The 21,190-nt window shown below is 46.3% G+C and overlaps 1 protein-coding gene across 7 annotated transcripts in view; it reads left to right on the plus strand.

Moving 5' to 3' along the window:
* LOC135548392 (neurofibromin) overlaps positions 1 to 21,190 on the plus strand; it is a 72,244-nt gene that overhangs the window by 24,158 nt on the left and 26,896 nt on the right. For 5 of the 7 annotated variants that reach the window (XM_064977937.1, XM_064977942.1, XM_064977943.1 and 2 more), the window contains exons 13-35: positions 6,671 to 6,805; positions 7,127 to 7,240; positions 7,343 to 7,422; positions 7,571 to 7,694; positions 7,912 to 8,158; positions 8,340 to 8,413; positions 8,536 to 8,619; positions 8,739 to 9,080; positions 9,180 to 9,319; positions 9,435 to 9,557; positions 9,758 to 9,841; positions 12,157 to 12,273; positions 12,398 to 12,579; positions 12,841 to 13,052; positions 13,295 to 13,456; positions 15,187 to 15,290; positions 15,503 to 15,638; positions 15,937 to 15,999; positions 17,757 to 17,915; positions 18,034 to 18,131; positions 18,257 to 18,403; positions 18,603 to 18,749; positions 19,297 to 19,407. In XM_064977937.1, the coding sequence (XP_064834009.1) occupies positions 6,671 to 6,805; positions 7,127 to 7,240; positions 7,343 to 7,422; positions 7,571 to 7,694; positions 7,912 to 8,158; positions 8,340 to 8,413; positions 8,536 to 8,619; positions 8,739 to 9,080; positions 9,180 to 9,319; positions 9,435 to 9,557; positions 9,758 to 9,841; positions 12,157 to 12,273; positions 12,398 to 12,579; positions 12,841 to 13,052; positions 13,295 to 13,456; positions 15,187 to 15,290; positions 15,503 to 15,638; positions 15,937 to 15,999; positions 17,757 to 17,915; positions 18,034 to 18,131; positions 18,257 to 18,403; positions 18,603 to 18,749; positions 19,297 to 19,407 (3,185 nt within the window). The remainder of the gene's footprint in view (positions 1 to 6,670; positions 6,806 to 7,126; positions 7,241 to 7,342; positions 7,423 to 7,570; positions 7,695 to 7,911; positions 8,159 to 8,339; positions 8,414 to 8,535; positions 8,620 to 8,738; positions 9,081 to 9,179; positions 9,320 to 9,434; positions 9,558 to 9,757; positions 9,842 to 12,156; positions 12,274 to 12,397; positions 12,580 to 12,840; positions 13,053 to 13,294; positions 13,457 to 15,186; positions 15,291 to 15,502; positions 15,639 to 15,936; positions 16,000 to 17,756; positions 17,916 to 18,033; positions 18,132 to 18,256; positions 18,404 to 18,602; positions 18,750 to 19,296; positions 19,408 to 21,190) is intronic. The other 2 variants (XM_064977941.1, XM_064977944.1) reach the window with 1 other exon arrangement.

The following is a 21,190-nucleotide window of genomic DNA, read 5'->3' on the forward strand; positions in this document are numbered from 1 at the left end:
GTTCAAGTAACAGACACATCTCAACATCAACTGTTCAGAGGAGACGGCGTGAATCAGGACTTCATGGTCAAATTGCTGCAAAGAAACCACTACTAAAGGACAACAATAAGAAGAGACTTGCTTGGGCCAAGAATCACGAGCAATGCACATTAGACCGGTGGAAATCTGTCCTTTACATTTACATTACATTTAAGTCATTTAGCAGACGCTCTTATCCAGAGCGACTTACAAATTGGTGAATTCACCTTCTGACATCCAGTGGAACAGCCACTTACAATAGTGCATCTAAATCATTTAAGGGGGGGTGAGAAGGATTACTTATCCTATCCTAGGTATTCCTTGAAGAGGTGGGGTTTCAGGTGTCTCCGGAAGGTGGTGATTGACTCCGCTGTCCTGGCGTCGTGAGGGAGTTTGTTCCACCATTGGGGGGCCAGAGCAGCGAACAGTTTTGACTGGGCTGAGGGGGAACTGTACTTCCTCAGTGGTAGGGAGGCGAGCAGGCCAGAGGTGGATGAACGCAGTGCCCTTGTTTGGGTGTAGGGCCTGATCAGAGCCTGGAGGTACTGCGGTGCCGTTCCCCTCACAGCTCCGTAGGCAAGCACCATGGTCTTGTAGCGGATGCGAGCTTCAACTGGAAGCCAGTGGAGAGAGCGGAGGAGCGGGGTGACGTGAGAGAACTTGGGAAGGTTGAACACCAGACGGGCTGCGGCGTTCTGGATGAGTTGTAGGGGTTTAATGGCACAGGCAGGGAGCCCAGCCAACAGCGAGTTGCAGTAATCCAGACGGGAGATGACAAGTGCCTGGATTAGGACCTGCGCCGCTTCCTGTGTGAGGCAGGGTCGTACTCTGCGGATGTTGTAGAGCATGAACCTACAGGAACGGGCCACCGCCATGATGTTGGTTGAGAACGACAGGGTGTTGTCCAGGATCACGCCAAGGTTCTTAGCGCTCTGGGAGGAGGACACAATGGAGTTGTCAACCGTGATGGCGAGATCATGGAACGGGCAGTCCTTCCCCGGGAGGAAGAGCAGCTCCGTCTTGCCGAGGTTCAGCATGAGGTGGTGATCCGTCATCCACACTGATATGTCTGCCAGACATGCAGAGATGCGATTCGCCACCTGGTCATCAGAAGGGGGAAAGGAGAAGATTAATTGTGTGTCGTCTGCATAGCAATGATAGGAGAGACCATGTGAGGTTATGACAGAGCCAAGTGACTTGGTGTATAGCGAGAATAGGAGAGGGCCTAGAACAGAGCCCTGGGGGACACCAGTGGTGAGAGCGCGTGGCGAGGAGACAGATTCTCGCCACGCCACCTGGTAGGAGCGACCTGTCAGGTAGGACGCAATCCAAGCGTGGGCCGCGCCGGAGATGCCCAACTCGGAGAGGGTGGAGAGGAGGATCTGATGGTTCACAGTATCGAAGGCAGCCGATAGGTCTAGAAGGATGAGAGCAGAGGAGAGAGAGTTAGCTTTAGCAGTGCGGAGTGCCTCCGTGATACAGAGAAGAGCAGTCTCAGTTGAATGACTAGTCTTGAAACCTGACTGATTTGGATCAAGAAGGTCATTCTGAGAGAGATAGCGGGAGAGCTGGCCAAGGACGGCACGTTCAAGAGTTTTGGAGAGAAAAGAAAGAAGGGATACTGGTCTGTAGTTGTTGACATCGGAGGGATCGAGTGTAGGTTTTTTCAGAAGGGGTGCAACTCTCGCTCTCTTGAAGACGGAAGGGACGTAGCCAGCGGTCAGGGATGAGTTGATGAGCGAGGTGAGGTAAGGGAGAAGGTCTCCGGAAATGGTCTGGAGAAGAGAGGAGGGGATAGGGTCAAGCGGGCAGGTTGTTGGGCGGCCGGCCGTCACAAGAAGCGAGATTTCATCTGGAGAGAGAGGGAGAAAGAGGTCAGAGCACAGGGTAGGGCAGTGTGAGCAGAACCAGCGGTGTCGTTTGACTTAGCAAACGAGGATCGGATGTTCGTCGACCTTCTTTTCAAAATGGTTGACGAAGTCATCTGCAGAGAGGGAGGGGGAGGGGGAGGAGGATTCAGGAGGGAGGAGAAGGTGGCAAAGAGCTTCCTAGGGTTAGAGGCAGATGCTTGGAATTTAGAGTGGTAGAAAGTGGCTTTAGCAGCAGAGACAGAGGAGGAAAATGTAGAGAGGAGGGAGTGAAAGGATGCCAGGTCCGCAGGGAGGCGAGTTTTCCTCCATTTCCGCTCGGCTGCCCGGAGCTCTGTTCTGTGAGCTCGCAATGAGTCGTCGAGCCACGGAGCGGGAGGGGAGGACCGAGCCGGCCTGGAGGATAGGGGACATAGAGAGTCAAAGGATGCAGAAAGGGAAGAGAGGAGGGTTGAGGAGGCAGAATCGGGAGATAGGTTGGAGAAGGTATGAGCAGAGGGAAGAGATGATAGGATGGAAGAGGAGAGAGTAGCGGGGGAGAGAGAGCGAAGGTTGGGACGGCGCGATACCATCCGAGTAGGGGCAGTGTGGGAAGTGTTGGATGAGAGCGAGAGGGAAAAGGATACAAGGTAGTGGTCGGAGACTTGGAGGGGAGTTGCAATGAGGTTAGTGGAAGAACAGCATCTAGTAAAGATGAGGTCGAGCGTATTGCCTGCCTTGTGAGTAGGGGGAAGGTGAGAGGGTGAGGTCAAAAGAGGAGAGGAGTGGAAAGAAGGAGGCAGAGAGGAATGAGTCAAAGGTAGACGTGGGGAGGTTAAAGTCGCCCAGGACTGTGAGAGGTGAGCCGTCCTCAGGAAAGGAGCTTATCAAGGCATCAAGCTCATTGATGAACTCTCCGAGGGAACCTGGAGGGCGATAAATGATAAGGATGTTAAGCTTGAAAGGGCTGGTAACTGTGACAGCATGGAATTCAAAGGAGGCGATGGACAGATGGGTAAGGGGAGAAAGAGAGAATGACCACTTGGGAGAGATGAGGATCCCGGTGCCACCACCCCGCTGACCAGAAGCTCTCTGGGTGTGCGAGAACACGTGGGCGGACGAAGAGAGAGCAGTAGGAGTAGCAGTGTTATCTGTGGTGATCCATGTTTCCGTCAGTGCCAAGAAGTCGAGGGACTGGAGGGAGGCATAGGCTGAGATGAACTCTGCCTTGTTGGCCGCAGATCGGCAGTTCCAGAGGCTACCGGAGACCTGGAACTCCACGTGGGTCGTGCGCGCTGGGACCACCAGATTAGGGTGGCCGCGGCCACGCGGTGTGGAGCGTTTGTATGGTCTGTGCAGAGAGGAGAGAACAGGGATAGATAGACACATAGTTGACAGGCTACAGAAGAGGCTACGCTAATGCAAAGGAGATTGGAATGACAAGTGGACTACACGTCTCGAATGTTCAGAAAGTTAAGCTTACGTAGCAAGAATCTTATTGACTAAAATGATAGAAATGATACAGTACTGCTGGAGTAGGCTAGCTGGCAGTGGCTGCGATGTTGACACTACACTAATCAAGTCGTTCCGTCGAGTGTAATAGTTTCTACAGTGCTGCTATTTGGGGCTAGCTAGCTAGCTAGCAGTGTTGATTGCGTTACGTTACGTTAAAAGAACGACAATAGCTGGCTAGCTAACCTAGAAAATCGCTCTAGACTACACAATTGTCTTAGATACAAAGACGGCTATGTAGCTAGCTAGCTACGATCAAACAAATCAAACCGTTGTACTGTAATAGTTTCTACAGTGCTGCTATTCGGGGGCTAGCTGGCTAGCTAGCAGTGATGATTGCGTTACGTTACGTTAAAAGAACGACAATAGCTGGCTAGCTAACTTAGAAAATCGCTCTAGACTACACAATTGTCTTAGACGTTAGCTAGTTGCTTAGCTAGCTGCTGGGCAGATAGCAGTGTAGACTACGTTAGGGCGACGAAATACGATAATTACGCAATTATCTTTGATACAAAGACGGCTATGTAGCTAGCTAAGAAGAAATTGCTAAGATTAGACAAATCAAACCGTTGTACTATAATGAAATGTAATGAAAATGTAATGAAAGGGTACTACCTGCGGACCGAAGTGTAGATGCGACCGCTCGCTCCAACCCGGAACCGGTCTGATGAGTCCAAAGTAGAGATTTTTGGTTCCAACCGCCGTGTCTTTGTGAGACGAAGAGTAGGTGAACGGATGATCTCTGCATGTGTGGTTCCCACCGTGAAGCATGGAGGAGGAGGTGTAATGGTGCTTTGCTAGTGACACCGTCCTGTGATTTATTTAGAATTCAAGGCACACTTAACCAGCATGGCTACCACAGCATTCCTCAGCGATACTCCATCCCATCTGGTTTGCGCTTAGTCGGACGATCATTTGATTTTCAACAGGACAATGACCCAACACACCTTTAGGCTGCGTAAGGTATATTTGACCAAGAAGGAGAGTGATGGAGTGCTGCATCAGATGAGCTGACCTCTACAATCACCCGACCTCAACCCAATTGAGATGGTTTGGGATGAGTTGGACAGCAGAATGAAGGAAAAGCAGCCAACAAGTGCTCAGCATATGTGGGAACTCCTTCAAGACTATTGGAAAAGCATTCCAGGTGAAGCCAAGAGTATGCAAATCTGTAATCATGGCAACAGATGGCTACTTTGAAGAATCTCAAATATAAAATATATTTAATTTGTTTAACACTTAAAAAAAAATTGGTTACTACATGATTTCATAGTTTTGATATCACTATTATTCTGCAATGTAGAAAATAGTAAAAATATAGAAAAACCCTTGAATGAGTAGGTGTGTCCAAACTTTTCACTGGTACTGTATATAAATCTGATAACTCTCTTGATAACCATCTTTGATAACCACTCACTTCCGTGTGTGTGTGTGTGTGTCATCTTCCTCATATCTGTGTGTTTGGTCTACTCATCTCATGGAAGTGAAGGACGGCAGAGGGAACTCTCTGACATCATTGACTCGGTGGTGCTTCTTTGTCTTCTGCTTATTTTCTCTTTTCATATTGCCCCGTTCTTTCCTTCTCCTCCTCCATTTTCTTTGACCTGGCTGCTGCCGCTCACTCACTCAGATGCCAACCTGTCACAGTCACTGTTTTGCATGGCAGTGGGCGTCTGTTGCTGTAAGTATAACTGCCACCCCTACCACTCCCCACGCTTCCCCCTTCCGACTCCTCTGCAGCTGACCTCTAACCCCTGACCCCACCCTCAGGCTACCACAGATAAGAGAGAGCCCCTGTCGTCCTCCACCTCCTCTGTGCTCTGTTTGAAGTGAGCCTGTGTCCGACTCCTCTCTCCACTCCATCTCATCTGTATGCTAGGCTAGCTCCTGGAGCATGCTTCTCAGTCTGTTAGTGCTGAGCGATTTTTAGTTCTTTTTGAGGTCGTTTCGGTTATTAAAAAATAACCACTGTTTTCGATTTTCGTTAAGATGTAATTCAATATTAAATGCACTATGCACTATGTGGATTGAATGCTGTAACTAAGCAGAATACAACAATTAATAAAAGGCCAATGATGTTTGTGACTATTACTGCTTATTAACCATTGTTTATTCACATTACTTTAATAAAATATTTCAGTTTGTTTTATTTGATTACTTTATTATTTAGTTCCAAGTCATCTCATCTCTATAGATCTGCTGCCTACGCTGTCTGACAAAATCACTATTTTAGTAGTTCTTCAAAGTAAATGAGGCATACTTTTGTTATTGCTGAATACCAATTATCAATCACGTAGATCATGTATTTTCAGGTAGATAACTCGCAAAGCAACTGCTCTCTGTCTCGCACGTTCTTCTCTCTTCTCTCCCTCAGTGTCTGCCCCACACAGACCGGACAAATAGGCACGCAATGGATTATGGTCATTGTAGTTAATTACCACGCTTACTATGCTAAACCATGTGGAACATTGGCCTGTTGGAAACTAAACTCTACTAAATCGCCCAGTTCGGTCTTGATCTCATTTATCTCTAGAGAAACTGCACATTGAGCTTACAGAAAAAAACTGAACAAATAGAAGTTAAAGTAATTGAACAAATGTTTGTCAATTAGTTGTTTTAAAAAGAAAAACAACGGACTTGTTGGTTAATTGCTCAGCACTACAGCCTGTTGAGGCTGAGTCCAACTTGCACACTCACTAATACTTTGGATTGTTCATCACCTTTATTTGAACTCCTACATGGAGGATTTTAATATAATCACAGTGTTGATATGCCTTCAAACTAGGTTCTATGGATGGCTACTTGGTTGTGTTTATCACTTGTGAACGGATGAGAGGCCTATAGAATATTTTGGTGCATAGTTGAATATTTCCTTCAAACACCACTAGAATGCTATTTCCTCATCCATAATTCCTGTTTGCAGTGTCCTGGTGTTTGTGTGTGGGCCTGCCCATGATGGTTTAGGCATGGCTCCTGTCTGTTTGTCCACCTCCTGTTTCATTGCCCACCAATGAAGGGCACTTATGAAACAGTGTCTCTCTCTCTCTCTCGCGCCCCCTGTTTGACCCCTGATTCCTTCTCTCCTGGTGGCTCTCCTGATCCCTGTGCGCTGGGTCACTGTTGCTCGGAGGGTGGGAACTTGTTTGTCTGTTTACAGTAGAAATATTCTGCATCTGTTTCTCCTTCTCCTCTACTTAATTTTTCCTCGTTTACCTTTTCTCTTTTCTATCACTCTCCTCATCTTAAAAGAATGCCCCTGCTAATGGCTAGTCTCTACTGTTCATTTCCTTCAGAGTCTGACCTTCAAGGAGAAGATGACCAGTTTGAAGTTCAAGGAGAAGACCACAGACCTGGACACGCGTAGCCACAAGTACCTTCTGCTGGCTCTCGTCAAGCTCATCCATGCTGACCCCAAACTCATGCTACATGTTAGTGTTTGCTCTGTTTACTTTAGGACTCCTGGACAGAAATAATGTGTCTTTTGCTGTTTGAGGATGGCCGTGTAACACAGTAGTTGTACTTATCCTTTAATTCTACATTTGTTGTGTTGGATTAAGCGATTTATCGTTGTTAATTCCACTTGCAGGGTTAGAGTTAGACAAATTAGCCAAGTGTTAGGTTAGAGACTTGTTAGAAAGTCTTAGGGCTCAAACACACCAATAGCGTTTGCCTGCCGAAAGTACTTGCAAACCGATGTTACATGTGGGATTGTGTGAAAATGTGTGTGCGTGTGTGTGTGTGTGTGTCAGAACCCAGGTAAGCAGGGTCAGGAGATCCAGAGCAGTACAGCAGAGCTGATCACCGGCTTGGTGCAGCTGGTGCCTCTGGCCAACATGGGAGAGTGTTCACAGGAGGCCATGGAGGTGAGCCCCATCTCTCGTTCTCTCACACTCCTTTTCTCCATTATGGTTACATTTTGCCACAGTAGCTAAAACATACTCCTTGTGTTCTCTTCCTTTTTATAGGCCCTCTTGGTCCTGCATCAACCTGAGGCCATAGAGCTGTGGAACCCAGATGCTCCCATTGAAACCTTCTGGGACATCAGGTAGCCGCAGCCCTCCTTTTTATCTATATTGTTTTATAGATGTTCTCTTATCTTAGATGCCAGTTAAAATTGAGTGTTTGTTGATGCTGATTGGTTAGCGCAGATGGAGGTCACCAGTTTGACTGTGATTGGCTGTTGTACCCTACAGTTCCCAGGTGCTCTTCTTCATCTGTAAGAAGCTTGTTGGCCACCAGATGATCAACAGTACAGAGATCCTTAAGTGGCTGAGGGAGATCCTCATCTGCAGGAACAAGTTCCTCCTCAGGAACAAGGTGAGCCACAGTGTTGTGGGTTTTGTAGTCCTTATATCTGTGGGTCTCATCCAGGAGGGCACAAGGTTATAGAAAGTTCAGAATTATTTTTAGCCATATTTGTCTTTTTGAGTAAAGCAAAAAGGTAGCTCTAGCATTCAGAACCCCCTCCCGAATGTGACCTTTGTTTCACTATTCTCCAATGTTCTAACCCTTCTGTCCTGTCTTCCTCCCCCAGGAGCGGGCCACGGTGGGCAGCGGTATCCCCATCTGTAGACAGGCCCAGACCAAACTGGAGGTGTGTCTCTACATGTTCCTGTGGAGCCCTGACATGGAGGCCGTTTTGGTGGCCATGTCCTGCTTCAGACACCTCTGTGAGGAGGCTGAGGTCCGCTGTGGAGTGGACGAGGTCCCGGTCCAGACCATCCTGCCCAACTACAACACCTTCATCGAGTTTGCCTCCGTCAGCAACATGATGTCCACAGGTTAGTAGTGAATGAACTCTCTAATGACCTATAACCTGGAGTTGACGGTGCTATGTCTTATGGTGTATAGACAGAGTACCACCTCTAGAGGGCAGTCACAGCATGAGAGCTCAGCAGGTGATGACGTCGTGGCTGTCTGAGAGGCCAAGGCTCCTGTCATGGTGTGTTTGTGTGTTTTCAGGCCGGTTAGCCCTGCAGAAGAGAGTGATGGCTCTGTTGAGGAGGATCGAACATCCTACTGCAGGAAACACAGAAGTGAGAGTGGCCTGCTGCTGTGCTTCTGTTCATACCCTTATGCTTCAATATGGAATAATGTTTGTGAAACACGATATTCACATCAACTCAACATTTGTTTTGTTTTATAATCTTCCCCATAGGCATGGGAAGACACGCATGCAAAATGGGAGCAGGCGACCAAATTAATCCTCACCCATCCCAAAACTAAGCTAGAGGATGGCCAGGCAAGCAGACATCCATTAGCCTGTTCTTATGCATTCTCCTTACGCACATCAAAATACACTTCACAAATGATTTGGTTGTGGATTGATGTTGTCCCTCTGTTGCTCCTATCTGTGTCCAGGAGTGGATCAACATGACGGGCTTCCTGTGTGCTCTGGGAGGTGTGTGTCTGCAGCAGCGCAGCGCCCCAGGCCTGGCCACCTACAGCCCCCCCATGGGGCCTCTCAGTGAGAGGAAGGGCTCCATGATTTCCATGGGCTCCTGTGAGGGGAACACGGAGACGCCCCTGGGCCGCTTCCTGGACCGCCTGCTGTCCCTCATGGTTTGCAGCCATGAAAAGGGTGTTCAGATCCGGACCAATGTTAAGGATCTGGTGGGCCTGGAGCTCAGCCCAGCTCTTTACCCCATGCTCTTCAACAAACTGAAGAACAGCATCAGCCGCTTCTTTGACGCACAGGGGCCGGTGAGAGGAACACATACACAGTGAAAAGGGTTGTACCTGTAAATCCAAAGACACTGTTAACCTGTGTGGTAAAATGTATAATTTTTTGTATCTGTGTAGGTTCCCATCAATGACACTAACACCCAGTTTGTGGAGCAGACCATCGCCATCATGAAGAACCTACTGGACAACCACACTGAGGGCAGCTCAGAGCACCTGGGACAGGCCAGCATAGAGACCATGATGCTCAACCTGGTCAGGTAAAAGCCTTCGCTCCTCTCCTCCATGGCATGCTTACCCTGGACTATGAGACCGTTGGTGCTGTGAGCACACTGCCCACTCTCATTCTCCCCATGCCCTGTGTTGTGTTGGCAGGTACGTGCGTATCCTGGGCAACATGGTGCATGCCATCCAGATGAAGACCAAGCTGTGTCAGCTGGTGGAGGTGATGATGGAGAGACGAGACGACCTGTCCTTCTGCCAGGAGATGAAGTTCAGGTAAGCGATCAAGACGACCTGTCCTTCTGCCAAGAGATAAAGTTCAGGTGAGAATGTCCTCCTGGAGTCTAGACTGTCAGTCAAACATGTTCTGTACTGTCCAGGTTTATCGCAACATATCAACTGATACGTAGTAATACAAAGACCATGACATTGCATTTACTATATACAGTCAATTAATGTCCATTTGTCCCTGGCAGGAATAAGATGGTGGAGTACTTAACAGACTGGGTTATGGGCACCTCAAACCAGGCGGCTGATGATGATGTCAAGTGTCTTACCAGGTACTGTACTACTAACCCCTCCCCCTTCTTGACTGCATGCCTGGACAAGCTCACTGAGGGGAGTGAGCATCTAGGTCATACACTCCCCCAGGTTAGGTGCAACATCAGAGATGACATACAATGGTTCCAGACACTACACCACATCTTTTCTCATACCTTATCTCCCCCAAGGAGGGAGTGACTGGCTCACAGACATTGTGGAGACAAGTACGTGGTTCCCCATTAATCCCGCCATCCCTTCACATGGTTTAGAATAGGTAAAGACACATTCACATATGAAGACAATGTTCTTTCCTGTCCTCTTCTCTTTCTGATATGCTGCATAGCACCAGAGACATGTGAAAGACAAGCCTGACTTCTCCCCTCTCTGGGCTCCAGGTGACTAAGCCCAAGCTGAGGGAGGAAGTGCAACTGCCAACACCAGAGTCCGAAGGGATACATTCTTATAATAAGCATATTATGCAGATAACACATCTTAATTATCTATGTTACCTAACTAATTCCTCACAGTGACCATACGTACATATCCCAACAAGAAGCCATGAATTACAGATGCCCTGCGACAAACCATCAAACAGACAAAGCGTCAATGCAGGACTAAGATCAAATCCTACTACACCGGCGCTGACGCTCGTCAGGATGTGGCAGGGCTTGCAAACTATCACGGATTTACAAAGGGAAACCCAGCAAAGAGCTGTCCAGTGAAGCGAGCCTACCAGACGAGCTAAATGCCTTTTTATACTCTCTTTGAGGCAAGCAACACTGAACCATGCATGAGAGCACCGGCTGTTCTGAACGACTGTGTGATCACACTCTCTGTAGCCAATTTGAGTAAGACCTTTAAACACATTAACATTCAGACAGATTACCAGGACGTGTAGTCAGAGCATAGGCTGACCGTCTGGCAAGTGTCTTCACTGACTTTTTCAACGTCTCCCTGACCCAGTCTGTAATACCTACATATCTCAAGCAGAACACCATAGTCACTGTGTCCAAGAACGCCAACGTAACCTGTCTAAATTACTACTGCCCAGTAGCACTCACATCTGTAGCCATGAAATGCTTTGAAAGGCTCACATCAACACCATCATCCCAGAAACCCTTGACCCACTCCAATTTGCATACCCCCCAAACAGATCCACATATGACACAATCTCTATTGCACTCTACACTGCCCTCTCCCACCTGGACAAAATGAACACCTGCTTGAGAATGCGGTTAATTGACTACAACTCAAAGTTCAACACCTTAGTGCCCCTCAAGCTCATCACTAAGCTAAGGACCCTGGGACTGAACACCTCCCTCTGCAACAGGATCCTGGACTTCCTGATGGGCCGCCCCAGGTGGTCAGGTTAGGCAACAATACATTCGCTACACTGAACCTCAACACTGGGTCCCATCAGGGGTGCGTGCTTAGCCCCCTCCTGTACTCCCTGTTCACCCATGACTGCGTGGCCGCCCACGACTCCAATACCATCATCTGGTTTGCCGATGACACGATGATGTTGGACTTGATCGACGATGAGACCACTTATAGGGAGGAGGTCAGAGACCTGGCAGTGTGGTGCCAGGATAACGACCTCCCCCTCAATGTCGGCAAGACAAAGGAGCATCCGACCGCAAGGTGCTATGGAGGGTAGTACATACGGCCCAGTACATAACTGGGGTTGAACTCCAAGCCAAAAGTTAACCGACTAGCTGCCTGTACTAAATTAACCAAATGGCTGCCTGTACTAAATTAACCAAATGGCTGCCTGTACTAAATTAACCAAATTGCTGCCTGTACTAAATTAACCAAATTGCTGCCTGTACTAAATTAACCGACTAGCTGCCTGTACTAAATTAACCAAATAGCTGCCTGTACTAAATTAACCAAATGGCTACCCGGACTATCAGCATTGACCCTTTGACTCTATGCACACACACTGGATTCTACCCACACACTTGCACAATCAATCAGATATATATATATATACACACACACGCTGCTGCTACTGTCTATTATCTATCCTGTTGCCTAGTCACTTTACCCCAACCTATACAGTATGTACATATCTACCTCAATTTCCTAGTACCCCTGCACATAGACTCGGTACTGCTACCCCATGTATATAGCCAAGCTATCATTCATTGCTCATTGTGTATTTATTCCTCATGTTACTTTCTTTATCATTTTTTTTATTGTATTCTACGTCGTTGTGAAGTAAGCATTTCACTGTTACTTTGTAAACAACAGGTTTAGACTTTGAAATGTAAAATGTGATTTGATCTGACCTCTAACCCCTGAACTATGCTTTGTGCTGTGTGATATACAGGGACCTGGACCAGGCCAGTATGGAGGCGGTGGTGTCTCTGCTAGCTGGCCTGCCCCTGCAGCCTGAGGAGGGAGACGGAGTGGAACTGATGGAGGCCAAGTCCCAGCTCTTCCTCAAGTACGTCAGCTATCCTTTCTTTACTCACTGTTACTATTGAAGTTCATTACTTATGCAATGTGTCTTACGTCATAAAATGTTCTAAACGATAATGAGTAGAATATCTTTCTCCTTCTCCTCCCAGGTACTTCACCCTGTTCATGAACCTGCTGAATGACTGCAGTGAGGTGGAGGATGATGGGCAGCAGGTGGCAGGGAGGAAGAGGGGTATGTCTCGACGTCTGGCCTCCCTCAGACACTGCACCGTACTGGCCATGTCCAACCTTCTCAACGCCAACGTGGACAGTGGCCTCATGCACTCGATTGGTCAGTCTGGAAACCTAACATATCAACTTATCAGGAATGAGGCTTAGGCTCACTCTTTGGTTGGCTGCTTCATGTTTAAAGTGCTTAACATGCGAAATGAGATGTAATCGTGAATGTGGCTTTAATTGGATCTCTGTTGATTACATCTAATTCATCATTAGTGTAGGGTTGTTAACTGTACTTGCCCATGGTCAATGTTCTTTCCTCTTGTCACACTTAGATAAGATTATAATACATGTCTCTCTCTTTCTGTTTGTGTAGGTCTGGGCTACCATAAGGACCTGCAGACGCGGGCTACCTTCATGGAGGTGCTGACTAAGATCCTGCAGCAGGGGACAGAGTTTGACACACTGGCAGAGACGGTGCTTGCTGACCGGTTTGAGAGGCTGGTGGAGCTGGTCACCATGATGGGAGACCAGGGAGAGCTGCCTATTGCCATGGCTCTGGCCAACGTAGTGCCCTGCTCCCAATGGGTATGTAGGCTATTCACCACCCACTGTCCTTTCTCTGGGACCTGAGATCTTTACATTTATATTACACCTGGGGGTGAAAATGGAATAACATTTAAAGCAAATCGTTTTCACACTGTTTTAGCTTCTATTACACCACTGTACCACACTGATATTGTTGAGGTATGAATGAATGCGCCACTGTTGCGTAGATTGTAGGTGTCAGAGTGTGAGCTGTGTCAGTAACAATCATTTTTTCCTGTCAGGATGAGCTGGCGCGGGTGCTGGTGACTCTGTTTGACTCACGCCACCTCCTCTACCAGCTGCTGTGGAACATGTTCTCCAAGGAGGTGGAGCTTGCTGACTCCATGCAGACACTTTTCAGAGGAAACAGTCTGGCCAGTAAAATCATGACCTTCTGCTTTAAGGTACACAACATGACATGACAATGTGGCAAAGGATATGACACACTACAGTTGAATTCAGAAGTTTACATACATTTAGGTTAGAGTCATTAAAACTTGTTTTCTCCACAAATGTCTTGTTCATAAACAATAGTTTTGGCAAGTTGGTTAGGACATTTACTTTGTGAATGACACAAGTAATTTTTCCAAAAATTGTTTGCAGACTATTTCACTTATAATTCACTGCATCACAATTCCAGTGGGTCAGAAGTTTACATGCACTAAGTTGACTGTGCCTTTAAACAGCTTGGAAAATTCCAGAAAATTATGTCATGGCTTTAGAAGCTTCTAAATTACATAATTTGAGTGAATTGGCGGTGTACCTGTGGATGTATTTCAATGCCTACCTTCAAACTCAGTGCCTCTTTGCTTGACATCATGGGAAAGTCTAAAGAAATCAGCCAAGACCTAAATTGTAGACCTCCAAGTCTGGTTCATCCTTGGGAGCAATTTCCAAACACCTGAAGGTACCACTTTCATCTGTACAAACAATAGTACGCAAGTATGAACGCCATGGGACCACGCGGCCATCATACCGCTCCGGAAGGAGACGCGTTCTGTCTGCTAGAGATGAATGTACTTTGATGCGAAAAGTGCAACTTAATCCCAGAACAACAGCAAAGGACCTTGTGAAGATGCTGGAGGAAACCAGTACAAAAGTTACTATATCCACAGTAAAACAAGTCCTATATCGACACAACCTGAAAGGCCGCTAAGCAAGGAAGAAGCCACTGCTCCAAAACCGCCATAAGAAAGCCAGACTACGGTTTGCAACTGCACATGGGGACAAAGATTGTCGTTTTTGAAGAAATATCCTCTGGTCTGATGAAACAAAAATATAACTATTTGGCCATAATGAGGGGGAGGCTCGCAAGCCAAAGAATACCATCCCAACTGTGAAGCACGGGGCTTTCAGCATCATGTTGTGGGGGTGCTTTGCTGCAGGAGGGACTGGTGCACTTCACAAAATAGATGACATTATGAGGAAGTAAAATGTGGATATACTGAAGCAGAATCTCAAGACATCAGTCAGGAAGTTAAAGCTTGGTCGCAAATGGGACTTCCAAATGGACAATGACCCCAAGCATACTTCAAAAGTTGTGGCAAAATGGCTTATTAAGGACAACAAAGTCACGGTATTAGAGTAGCCATCACAAAGCCCTGACCTCAATCCCATAGAACATTTCTGGGCAGAATTGAAAAAGCGTGTGCGAGCAAGGAGGCCTACAAACCTGACTCAGTTACACCAGCTCTGTCAGGAGGAATGGGCCAAAATTCACCCAACTTATTGTGGGAAGCTTGTGGAAGGCTACCCAAAATGGTTGTCCCAAGATAACCAATTTAAAGGCAATGCTACCAAATTCTAATTGAGTGTATGTAAACTTCTGACCCACTGGGAATGTGAGGAAAGAAATAAAAGCTGAAAGAAATCATTCTCTCTACTACTATTCTGACATTTCACCTTCTTAAAATAAAGTGGTGATCATAACTGACCTAAGACGGGGCATTTTTACGAGGGTTAAATGTCAGGAAATGTGAAAACCTGAGTTTAAATGAATTTGGCTAAGGTATATGTAAACTTCCCGACTTCAACTGTGTGTGGTCTTTGGCTTTCAAATAAGCATGGTGCCTGCTTTCTATAATGTTAGTTTTGAGTTTGTGTGTTTGTGTATCCACCCCTCTGCTGTTTTCAGGTGTATGGGGCCACATACCTGCAGAAGCTTCTCGAGCCTCTTCTCAGAGGGGTTATCACCGCCCCAGAGTGGCAGCTCATCAGCTTCGAGGTGGACCCCACCAGGTACCCTGACCCCTCAGACACAACACATTCACTCATTCACCCACTTTGTTTTCCAGCTGTACTATTTAAACCAAGGCAGCCCCCTCCCTACCATCTTAGATGTGTTTTTGCAACATGGAAGAAGAATTGTACGGTACATGACCTGTTGCATTGTCCGATGCTCTCTTGCTGTCTCTGGTTTTGACTGGCTGGTTCCATGTCTCCGGCTGCAGGCTGGAGCAGAGTGAGATCCTGGAGGAGAACCAGAGGAACCTGCTGCAGATCACCAACCGCTTCTTCCTGGCCATCATCAACTCCTCCACAGAGTTCCCCCCTCAGCTACGCAGTGTCTGTCACTGCCTGTTCCAGGTACATATTAGACTGCACACCTCAAATGCCAACTCCAACCCACTCCACAGTCTGTAAACCCCCATCTTAACATACAGGGTTCCATTTATTTGAAGATTTGAACTTTTTCTGCAATTGCCACCATTATGTTTTCACATAATGTCAGGGTGGTTTTTATGAACTAGGTAAATGTATATCAAAAGGTAAGGTTTGCACTTTTGTGCAGTGTCTGTATATGAATGTAGAAGTATTTGTGCAGTGCGTGTTTGTGGTGTGTGTGTTTGCCGTGACCTTTTTTGTGCCCATCTCTGTTCTGTAGGCAACTTGCCACTCTCTACTGAATAAAGCCACAGTTAAAGAGAAAAAGGAAAGCAAAAAAGCAGTAAGTTCAGAGAATGTTCTCCCTGGCCACTGTTGAAAGAAAGGGAAGGTCATTCACCCTCTTGCTCTTCTATCACCTTAAACTACTTTATACTCCTGCCCTCCTTACAATCCTCACCTGAAATCCCACTACTAATACTTTTACCTTCAAATGAGTTTATATGGATTTTAATGTACGCTCACCACAAACAAACTCTTGGCACTGGTGAAACTGCACTGCTGTTACTGGTTGGTGTTGAAAGGAGTTTGGGGGTCGATGACAACGGGCTCATGTTGCAGATGGTCAAGGAGCACTTTGGCACATAGTTGTGCTGTGCGACTCAGCATCCTGGGATCCACACCGCTTTTTTGAAACCCCTCATGGAATTTGGAACTAAGGGTGTTGGGCAAACACGAGCCACCAGAATAGCATCAATGCACCTTGGCATAGGTTCTACAACTGTCTGGAACTCTATTGGAGGGAAGCGACACCATTCTTCCATGATAATTTCCATCATTTGGTGTTTTGTTGTTGTCGGTGGAAAACAATGTCACAGGCACCGCTGCAGAATCTCCCAGAAGTGTTCAATTGGGTTGAGATCTGGTGACTTGACACATACACATTTGTTTTACTCTCCTTGTGGGAACCAAAAAATGTATTCCTATTCAAAATCCTGTTTTCCAGAACCCTTAAACAAACCCAGGATTTCCCAAACTCTGTCCTGGTAACCCCAAGGGGTACACTTTCTGTTGTTTGCCCTAGCACTACACATCTGATTCAAATAACCCACTAATCATCAAGCTTTTATCATTTTGAATCAGCTCAATTGTGCTAGGGCAAAAAACTAAACGTGGTGTTGAAAGGGGTTTGGGGGTCGACGATAACAGGCTCATGTTGCAGATGGTCAAGGGGCACTTAGGCACATAGTTGTGCTGTGCGACTCAAGATCCTGGGATCCACTCCACTTTTTTGAAAGCGCTCATGGAATGTGTAACTCTTGTAAAGTCCTAAGGCTTTCTCTGAAATTCATTACTAGCTAAGTTTCGCAGTGCAGAAGTACCTCCACACCTTCAGTTCTCTATACTGCATTTACCGTATCTGAAATCTGCAGCCTATTGTTGTGCATCCATCCATGATGTCATATTGGCATGATGGTCAAAATTGCTAGCGGTAAATATCCTATGTGGATGGCGCTGGGTAAGCTGTGGAGGTCAGGTATTTGGCTGACCTTTCAAAGCACTCTAATACTGCAGGTCATTAATGACAGCTTGTCTTATTTCAGCAGCAATGAAATAAGACTTCATGAGGTTGCATTATCTTACAGCCTAGTAATTCCACTGCTGCAATATCCCTTTTAATACACACGTGTGTTACAAGTGATACCATTTTCGTATGCGGACATGCAGAGCGTTTGATTAATTTAGGACATTGATTTAATTGAACATCGCCCAGTGTTTTTTCAGAAGCGTACAGTATCACGTCTACCCAAGTAGTTAGGACTGGTCTAAGATTCTCCTCTCCCCCATTTCAAGATTCCCAGGTACCTTGCTTTCCTTTTAATCTCTTAACTCAGTTTTGAAGCGGGCCTAGTGTTGTGAATGTGGTTTGGAGGTGATGATGTGGCCATCTTGTCCTCTAGACTGTGGAATACTTTGTCTCCCTCCCCACTCTCCTCACTGCACTCTTTCTACCCTTCTATCTTCTCCAACCCATGTCCTCGCCTCCTCTCCCTCTCTCTAACAATGTTGTTACCATCCCTCCAACACCCTCACACACAGGTGGTCAGCCAGCGTTTCCCCCAGAACAGCATAGGGGCGGTGGGCAGTGCCATGTTCCTCCGTTTCATCAACCCTGCCATAGTGTCTCCCTATGAGGCAGGCATCCTGGATAAGAAACCTCCTCCCAGGATTGAGAGGGGCCTTAAACTCATGTCCAAGGTAAGAGGACAGGACACCCAGGCCACATATATACAAAGCTGATATGTCTTAATAATATGCTATATTCTATTTGAGGATCTGGCCTTGTTGTTAATATGGTTTTAATATTATTTTACAGATCCAGCAGAGCATTGCCAACCATGTTGTATTCACTAAAGAGGAGCACATGAGGCCTTTTAATGACTTTGTCAAAAGCAACTTTGATGCAGCTAGAAGGTATGATAACAGAATGATATCTTCCCTCTCTGAGAATACATTGATATGTATTGGATGTTTTCACCTGATACTAATTACCCTAGCAGGTGTAGATAAATCTTGTTCCTTTGACCTATGTGTTGTAGGTTTTTCCTGGACATCGCATCAGACTGCCCTGCCAGTGACTCAGTCAACCACAGCCTGTCCTTCATCAGTGATGGCAACGTTCTGGCCCTGCACCGGCTGCTGTGGAACAACCAGGAAAAGATAGGACAGTACCTCTCTAGCAACAGGTGAGTGGGCAGAATGGAACATGTATAGCTTAGATGTTACAAGAGATAAGATGTTTCACATAACCCAGATATCTAGAATAAACAACGGCCCATCTCACAGGAGGTTGTGTTTGATACTACTGTAGGCCTCTGTACTTTCTGCATGTGGCAGATGTGTATCAAAGAGTAGATTATTCCTAACGTTGTTGTTCTTCATCAGGGATCATAAAGCAGTGGGAAGACGGCCTTTTGACAAGATGGCCACCCTCCTGGCCTACCTGGGGCCCCCAGAGCACAAACCTGTGGCTGACACCCACTGGTCCAGCCTCAACCTCACCAGCTCCAAGTTCGAGGAGTTTATGACAAGGTACATACATCAAGTTACTATTAATTACATACAGGTAACTGCCCAAACAAAGGAAACGCCAACATAGTGGCTTAATAGGGTATTGGGCCAGAACAGCTTCAATGCACGTAGATGGTAGGCGTTTTTATACCCTAAGCATTGGATGTTAATTGCTTAATTTACTCAGGATCCACACCTGTGTGGAAGCACCTGCTTTCAATATACACTGAGTGTACAAACATTAATAACACCATCCTAATATTGAGTTGCTCCCCCCTCCTTTTGCCCTCAGAACTAACAAGGAATTAACAAGTGACATCGATAAGGGATCATAGCTTTCACCTGGATTTTCCTGGTCAGTCGGTCATGGAAAGACCAGGTGTTCATAATGTTTTGTACACTCAGTGTACTTTGTATCCCTTATTTACTCAAGCATTTCCTTTATTTTGGCAGTTACCTGTAGATCTCACAAAGCAGTCTCATAAAACAGGATATGAAAGCATCTGAGGCAGAGGTTGTTTTAGTGGTACTCTAAAAGTATTCCCCTGTCTTGATCCTGCTCCCTCAGACACCAGGTACATGAGAAAGATGAGTTCAAAGCCCTGAAGACCCTCAACATCTTCTACCAGGCTGGCACCTCCAAGAACGGCAACCCTGTCTTCTACTACATCACACGCAGGTGAGGCCTGCAGACTGTCAAATTTCAACAGAAAGTCACAGAACGCCGTGTTCACTTTATCATGATGCATTTATTCAGAAACATAGTTGTTTTAACATGTGTGCTATATTTTATTTTAGTAGATAACAAAAGGTTTTTTTAGAAAGTGTCCAAGGAGTACAGGTCATCGTGGTCTTCCTTAGGGTGAGAATATATGTAGTTAAAGAAGAGTTGAGATTGAGAGAAGAGTCCCAGATTGAGGGAGTGCATGGTGAATATAGCTGCCTTGCTTCCATCAGAGAGTAGCTATCTGCTGCAGGAGAGTGGGGGACAGAGCCAGAAGCATGAGGCCAATCCCCCACAGAGAGGAGAGTGGGGGAGAGGAGTTGGTGCTGCTGCCCGTGGAATTGGTGCTGTTGGCTCCGATCACAGTCCCATGTTGAGCCAGGAAGACAATGGCCATCACAACCATTTGCAGCACACCACTACGAACATGCATTCTCTTTCTGTGGTCAAACTGCCAATGCAGACAAAAGACAACCAACATGCCACAGTCACCAGCATGCCAGGTAGAACAGCATTGTTTTACTCTTTCATTTGTAAATCTAGTACATTTCTCATGAGCTGTTTTCCATATTAAAGCTGTATTCTATTATTCTAAATAAGTTAACCTTAGTAAACTGATTTGATCGATGAATGCCAGCAAATTGATCTCAATAAACATCTGACCAATTATAACAACAACGGGACCACCAACATCATTCAAAGATCTGCCACTTACCGGATATTATGACGTAAACCCTCTCAGCTTCAGTGGTGATGATTTGTGAAGAGCCAACCATTTGGGAGGAGGTATTTTATGGCACCTGGCTAATGACATCATTATAGTTGACTGTAGGCATTGGCAACTCACACCAGCGGGGGTGGCCGGTGTTTCTGTTTAGCTGTACCCATGGAAAATCACAAAACTGTTTGTTTCCAAGTCTCTAGCTGAGATCCTCCCATCAACATTCTCTCACTCTCTTTCACACGCGGGTGAACACACTCACTCACTCACTCACTCACTCACTCACTCACTCACTCACTCACACTCACACACTCAAGTATTTGTGGATGTGATTGAGTGATGTCGCCTGCTGTGGTGCCAGTAAGAAACATAAAGGTACAGTATGGTGCCACCTGCTGCTGAGTTATGGTCATAGCCTCTAAATTGTTGTGAAAGAATCTGTGTGTGTGTGTGTGAATGGACAAATCCATCGATTATGTGGCACTATTCATTCCTATGTGAAGACTCAATAGCGCTCTCATTGATTAACTCAAGTTGAATTGAAGGACCACCAGGGTACTGCCAGCTGCCATTAGCAACTAAATTATCCTTCTGTGTGCGATTTTAAAATAATTGCTTCAAAGACCTACATCTGGTGTATTAGAAGCAATTACTGGAACCATGTTTGTCTTCAAACCTTTTTTTTATTTACACAAAGATTGACCACGAAGATGACAATTTTTCTGTTCACTATAATGGGGGATCCTGTTTTCTGCTAACAACGCCTGAAGCACAGGAGGCTGCTGAGGGGAGGATGGCTCATAAAAATGGCCAGAAAGGAGCAAATGGAATGGCATCAAACACCTGGAAACCATGTGTTTGATGTATTTGATACCATTCCACCTATTCCACTCCAGTCATTACCTGCAGTACCATGGTCGGCCTCTAACTCCCGAGGCTCAATGAGAGGGGACAGTCATTCTCCCCTGGAAAGAACAGCTAATTTTCAGCTTTTCTCTCCCACCTCAGACCACTCCC

The sequence above is a fragment of the Oncorhynchus masou genome, chromosome 11 (genome assembly GCF_036934945.1).
Source record: "Oncorhynchus masou masou isolate Uvic2021 chromosome 11, UVic_Omas_1.1, whole genome shotgun sequence".
In the NCBI taxonomy this organism is placed as follows: domain Eukaryota; kingdom Metazoa; phylum Chordata; class Actinopteri; order Salmoniformes; family Salmonidae; genus Oncorhynchus; species Oncorhynchus masou.